Source organism: Ruditapes philippinarum, unplaced genomic scaffold (assembly GCF_026571515.1).
Source record: "Ruditapes philippinarum isolate M1 unplaced genomic scaffold, ASM2657151v2 ctg13729_1_1_1_1, whole genome shotgun sequence".
NCBI classification, from domain to species: Eukaryota; Metazoa; Mollusca; class Bivalvia; order Venerida; family Veneridae; genus Ruditapes; species Ruditapes philippinarum.
In genome coordinates, this window is record NW_026855331.1 from 14 (window position 1) to 6,877 (window position 6,864).

At 30.5% G+C, this 6,864-nt stretch overlaps 1 protein-coding gene across 1 annotated transcript; it reads left to right on the forward strand.

Moving 5' to 3' along the window:
• The first annotated feature begins 4,831 nt into the window (after nt 1-4,831).
• Nucleotides 4,832-6,002, forward strand: LOC132742972 (neuroglobin-1-like). Its single transcript, XM_060731475.1, has one exon. It carries the CDS (start codon nt 5,019-5,021, stop codon nt 5,616-5,618), a length of 600 nt encoding a protein of 199 aa, XP_060587458.1. The 5' UTR covers nt 4,832-5,018; the 3' UTR covers nt 5,619-6,002.
• The last annotated feature ends 862 nt before the right edge of the window (nt 6,003-6,864 follow it).

The window sequence follows — 6,864 nt, forward strand, 5'->3', positions numbered from 1 at the left end:
TGATTTGTATCTCATGTTCCGTCAAGTCTGGTGTCCATAGGCGGCTGTTCGGGTCCCTGATCTAGCGTATGTGACAGATTGTGAGAATCCAATTTCAAACCACATTCTATCTTTTTTAATATAGTTTGTACGATAATAAGTGAGTTATCAATTGTTTAGAGGGAAAAGAACAGAAACCGATTCTTTAAAAACACGAAATAATGATGAGATCCGAACTATTTGTGTAATTTTCCACAGTTCGTTGCACATTGCTTCATTTATTAATTGCAATGTAACACAAACATTTCATTCGAATGCTTTAAGTACTGTAGCTATTGATTCATTCAAAATTATATCGGCATATACATCTACACGTATATAATAGAATGGGCCTAATGACAAGATAATTATTTCGTAAGGCACAAAAATGAGCAAATCTATATCTATAACCGCTATAGATGTCATTTCCCAAAGGATATGATATCTCCACGACATATCTATTAACTCTTACGTCCACATGTATATAAGGTTCAATTTACTTGATTACCAATTACTAGTATTGAAAATCAACTTAGTTAACAACTTATAATCGTACAAACTAAGTTGTAACTAATCAAATCAGTATCGGTGCTAGGGGGCGTGAGGGATGTTGCACATATTAATTATCTCTCATGTACAGACTCAATCAAACCGAGTCTGCAATTCTCTTGTAATTTTATTGTGATTAATGCTTCCGAGGGATCAATTTGTCTCCAGATTTTAAAATAAGGACTTCTGTTACAGTAAACAGAAATCTAAATCATACATAGGATACTATCCAATTATGTTTTTAATTTAAAGAGTTAATTTATACAAATTGCCCTTTTTATTTTGTTCTAAATACTTCATTATAAAATAGTAATAATAAGACGACAGAAATAATTCCATAGAAATGTTATGATCAACTGTTTCAAGGTTTTTTTTAATAACAATCTTGTAAGAAGAGATAAAGTTTATTTTAAACATCAGAATACATGTTACGCGTATGCTTATGAGTAAGTGGGGTAACAATTGGGTAATAATCAATGAATTTGATTACAATTTTATTAGAAATAGTCGAAATACAATATGAAATAGTTTTTTAATAGGATAAATTTCTCAATGAATTGACACAGACCAATACAAATCACTGGGCCAAAAGCAGATCATAACAAAGGAGAATTGGTTTTTGATATTGTGAGAACAGAACATTCAGGAGATCGGTACACAATATTGAAGTTATATTATTGTGTGCTTTCTTCTAGAAAACTTGTCAACGGCCATTAAAGTGAATTGGTGTTCAATTGGCACGTTTTCAGTAAGTATTTCTAAATTAATTAGAAATTATTATTTCTAATTTTGCTAAAAACAATACAAACGTATTATTTGGATACTAGTCTTATAAAATATATTTCTTCATAACGAAATTTTGATATAATTCTTTAAGTGATAAAGTATGACATTTGTGTGATGAATAATAACATTTGTTCTAGAACAATTTATTATATGCTATAATATAGATATATGTAATATCAGAAGATGCATTTTACCCATGCCAATAACATCCATACATAATTCTTTGGTGGTTTGTTATTATGTATGACACTAAGTAATCTCAAAATAATTATTTATAACATTACATATCTTTCGTTAGATACCAATTCACTTGAATGTAAATTTGTCTGCTGTGAAAAAAAATTGATGGAGACTATAATGGTGCGTGAATTACAGTGACAAAAATATAACAATCTGGAAACAATGTCAAGCTTTAATATAAGCTTTATGTAATTATTATGATGTTATAGTCTTAACATTTGCTAAAATCGTGCCTGTGGCATTTATTGTTGCAAAATCTATAAGCAGACTTGATCAATACAATGCCATTTTTAGCATTTTGTACTAACAAAGCAGATTTGAATATGTAAAAATGACTAAAACCTAAATTGTGAGCTACAGACATTGTAATAAAAGTATTACTGACATTTTAGTTAAACTGTTTTACAGATATAATCCTGAAAGTGTGCAACACTCCTCTAGGTTGATGATAGCACACTATTTTTATATAATTTATTCTTACACTAGATCATTTGTTTATAGATGTTATTTAATCAATACTTTATCTATTTGGTTGTCATGAGTTGATTTATTATAATGATTGTATTTCTCACTTTATCTGCAAAGCTGAGTCAGATGTTTTGAGTGCCACATTTTTATTGCATATATTATTGGTGTTAACATTGGTAGTTAGTATGCAACTGCTTAAGTATTTGGTTAGTGCCTGAGGGATTTGTTTATAACTTACTGCACATGTTAACTTCTCAATCTGATATTGAATGTCTGTTTATGTTATACATAGCGTGGTATCTTGTGTTAATACAATTGCACGAAGATAACGTATTAAATAATATCATTTATACAATGTTTCTTTTCCATTAACATGGTTAAGCTTTCGGATAAAAGGATTGAATCAAAGGCATATCTAGTTGTTAACGGATGTTTCAATCATTGTAAATCGTATTCCGTAATCTTCACCGGTGTCGTCTCTTTATTTGTTAAAAAGTTAAATTGTGCAATAACTGTCTGTAACTATGTGTACTTTAAGTGCAGGTTAATTGAAACGTCGTTTTATAAAAATTCAGCGCATAAGCATTGACGGTTTCTTTAAAATATTGATGAAATAAAACTGTTTAGAATTGTATTTTAATTAAACTTGTGCTGGCGATAGTTTGATAAGTTTTTTAAGAGGAATTTGTCGCATAGTTTGCAGAAATAATCAAATATAGTTTTCGGTCGAGTTCCTTTTATGTTTTCTTATTAATCTTGATTCGTAATTGTACCATTTTCCTAGAGTTTTACTTATTTTTAAGGTAGATTTTAATACTGACGTATCATATAAAAATAAACGTTGATTGGTATTCCTTTTTCAGAAGTTAGATTCTAATAACAATACAATTAGACATTAAGAACTGAACTCCGTTTTCCTATAAGCTCGACTTGTTAATTTTGTTTAATTTGAAGTACTTCCAATTGTAATGATTCAATTTAAAAGGAAAGTTTATCATGACTGTTTATTTAATTCTGCAGAACGTTCCAGCCAGAAAAGGAGTTATGCGTATACAAACAAAGAGAACATTCGAGAAAGGCGTTCATATGTTTTATTGAATATTTACTTGACTTGTGGAAACGTGATCAGCAACAGTTGATTTTGTCATTTTAAAGTCACTAAATACAGGATCTTTATATAAAAGAATGATTTTCTCAATTTTATATTTGAGTAAGAATGTTGTTTTTGTGCAAAGGATGAACATACTATATTGTATAATGTTTTACAACAATATTGAATTAAAACAAACACGCTAAAATGCCGTGATTTAGCACAAGATAAACACTGGAGCCTGTAACAAAGGTTATTATATAAGAACTCTAGGACATCTTCAGAGTTGTCACAAAAACTCAAGGGCATTTGAAAACAAATGGGCATAAATTTCTTAGCCAGGGCTTAATGCTTGCAATTTTGCATTATAATTAGGTAATAAGGTATGGCAATGATAAGACCAGAAATACACAGGTCAATATGTGCGAATTGGCAAATAATTTGGACATTTTACTCAAAACTACCAGATTTTATACAAGAGGCGATGAAAATGGACAATGGCTTAGTTTATGACACATAATAAAAGATGTTAAGTAACCTTCATCATTAAATGTTTAATTCATCACCTAAAACTCACTTTTTAAAAATGAAAATAACAATTTTTGACGAGTGTTATCTGGTATATACAAAAGTTTTCCGACGAACTCCGTGACATTTATCACAAGAACTCTTGACAAAATAGAGAAAGCAAGAGTCCCTAAAGAAAGTCCAACACGGCAAAATTGTAAAATGTTGCAGGCTCGGTTTGATTAAGCCTGTTCATGAACGGTACTGGAAAGTGCAAGTTTACCTCCACGCCCCCTAGCACCGGCTAAAGCAGAATTCAACATTAAACATGAACTGGTGCAATTTGTTATCATAAGAACTCCGTTCCTCGTGGTGTAACAGTTCCTACCTCGTGACATAGAGGGTGTGATGTTTCATGTTACTCGGCAAATAACTGGCTTTGGCTGCTCAAGTGTGAATGGCTGATTTTTGTCGAACAACTTATCCTGCTATAAACTGCTGATAAAATAATTCAAGGAGGAAACAAATATCATAAAGGCCCATCAATCCTCAGAAATGCTATCATTTTTATTTCGCAAAAACTGTTTATTATGGTATCTTGTTACAGTGTGCAAAATACTCATTTGCTATATACATAACCTATCTTTTGCATCTTACGGAAGGTGTATTGTAATCACCATAGTTTACTATTAACATCATGTCGCATACATTAATGAAATACCTTTTAAGGCCCAGTGTGTCCCAGAAATTCCTTTAGTTTTTAGTTACTAAAGGTTTTATTTATTTTGGTGTCCAGATATTGTTTCTCAAAACGTTACTGTCTGACCTATTACCTGTAACATAGTTTGCTTCTTGTGTATTTCGGCAATTAGTACAGTTGAAATGATTTTGTATATTGTTTGGAAGTCAAAATACTTCTTTGTTAACATTCTGCTACTTATATGGCATATAATGTCACATTCAAAGCTAATTCTTAGGTTATAAGCATCTAGAAATGCTCCAAAACCATTATTTCAACGTTATAAATTCATGTTTGCTTTTGTATAGAATGATAAATTTATTCATGTCTGAGGCGTATTGGGCCTTTAATATTGACAATATCAGGTTGTAAGTGAGCATCAGTTTAATATCTGCCAGCTGCTCCAGAAGGCAATATATTTATATTGGAAATTTATACTAGTATTTCGACACATGAGAAGCGAATAGAGAGAGTCACGTGATATCATAGTTATGAGATCAAAGCACTTAAATATTACAATAACAATTATGCTGCGATAGAGAGAACATATTTTCAGTCAGAGCAACAGTGTTGTGTTTACTACGTAGAAATATACTAGAAACATATTTTTAAAGTTATAAAATGGGATGTGTATCTTCATCAAAAAGGGAGAACGCGTATAAAGATAATTGTAAAGAATATCTTAAAATAGCCTCGATGCAATCTTATCAAAATGAGCTAACATTCAAAGAGAAACGAATCGTTAAAGAAACTTGGAAATATATGACAAAGGATCTTGCTGAAAATGGCCTTCAAGTGTTTCTCAGGATATTTGAACTTAGCCCAGATGTAAAGAAATTGTTTCATGTTGAAGATGTACGACATTCAGAACTTTCAAAGAACCAATCAATTAGAGCACATGGGCACAGATTTATTCTTGCTATAGGTGCTGCGGTTCATTGCTTGGATGATGAGGATACTGACAAAGATGAGCTCAATAAGATATTACTTGTTCTGGGTCAACAACATAAACAGTTTTCGGGTTTCAATCCGGAGTATTTCGAAGTATTTTACGAAGCGCTTATGTGGCGCTGGGAAATATGCATGGGGGAAAAGTTTACAAAGGATGTCTCAGACACTTGGAGTCACGTTTTCTTCTATTTAATGTTAAAACTGAAGGAAGGAATCAGCTCTCCATCAAATACACAGATATCAGATGATCACAATTTTCTAAATATCTGAAAAGTGTTTTATTAAATGGAAACATATATCTAAATATGAACATTTTTATTTATATAACAATTAAAAGAAACATAAATAGCATACATCAGAAAAAAAACTTCTTTTCAAATATATGATTTGTTATTATAAACGGGATAAAAAGAAATATAAGGGTGGTTTTGAAAATTGTATGTAAAATTCACCTTTATAATGCTTTATTACTTATTTTAATAACTGTTGTATTCCAAGCATACAATCGGGAGAAAATTAGATAAAAATAAAAAAAAACTGTTTAATAAAAGTATAATAATGTTTTTGTTTGAAATAAACTCAAGAAACAATGATCGAAAAAACCTATACGTTGCTATCACATTATTTAAATGGCCTTCTGTTGCTCAGTAGAAAGAGTCGCAGACATTGATCACAGACTACTCACCGCTGTAGAAAAGAACTCCAGGAATTTTTTTTTTGATTTTATTTCATGTGAGGAAGCATTCCAGCTAACTAACGGAAGAAAAATTGTTCTACTCAGGTGCCCGACTGTGCCTTAACATGAAGTAGCATCTGAGATAGTCTTCCACCAGGAAATTAAATGATCTAGACAGGGACGGTGTGACTTAAAATTCTACACAATATGATTGAATTTGTGATGAGTTCTACATGTATTTCACTTATCTTCAGCTTTCAGAAAGTCAAATATACAACAGCTCAACGAGATTGATCATATTAATGGAAATGCGCGTGTTATATACATTGGACTACAATCATCATAGAAGTGCATTTAAACAATATCAATAATGAAATAATTATTCTTCACTTCACGTTCTGGTTTTATTTTGATGTGAGAGTTTTAAAGTTTATTTATGACTCTGTTGCTTTACAGCAATAGATAAATGAGGAAAATGCACCATTTTCATTTTAAGAAACTTATATCTTACGTTTCCAATAATTATATTTGTATACTTATATTATCTAATTTAAATGCTCAAAACAAATTATTTCACCACCATTGTTTGTTTTCCAGTCATCTGAAATATCATTCGTATTGTGCTTCTTTTTATTGTTTCATTGTTATTTGTAAATAGATTACAATTGTTAAGTTTTTTGTCATGTGTACTTAAAAGAAACTAAAGAGCTGAAAATTAAAATATCAAAATGTATGCTTATACTTATCATTGTTTTTAATTTATATAAATACAATAAAATGTTAACAACACCTTTTGAGTATGAACATGTTTCGAACAATTCTTTAGATATTTTGAAAATG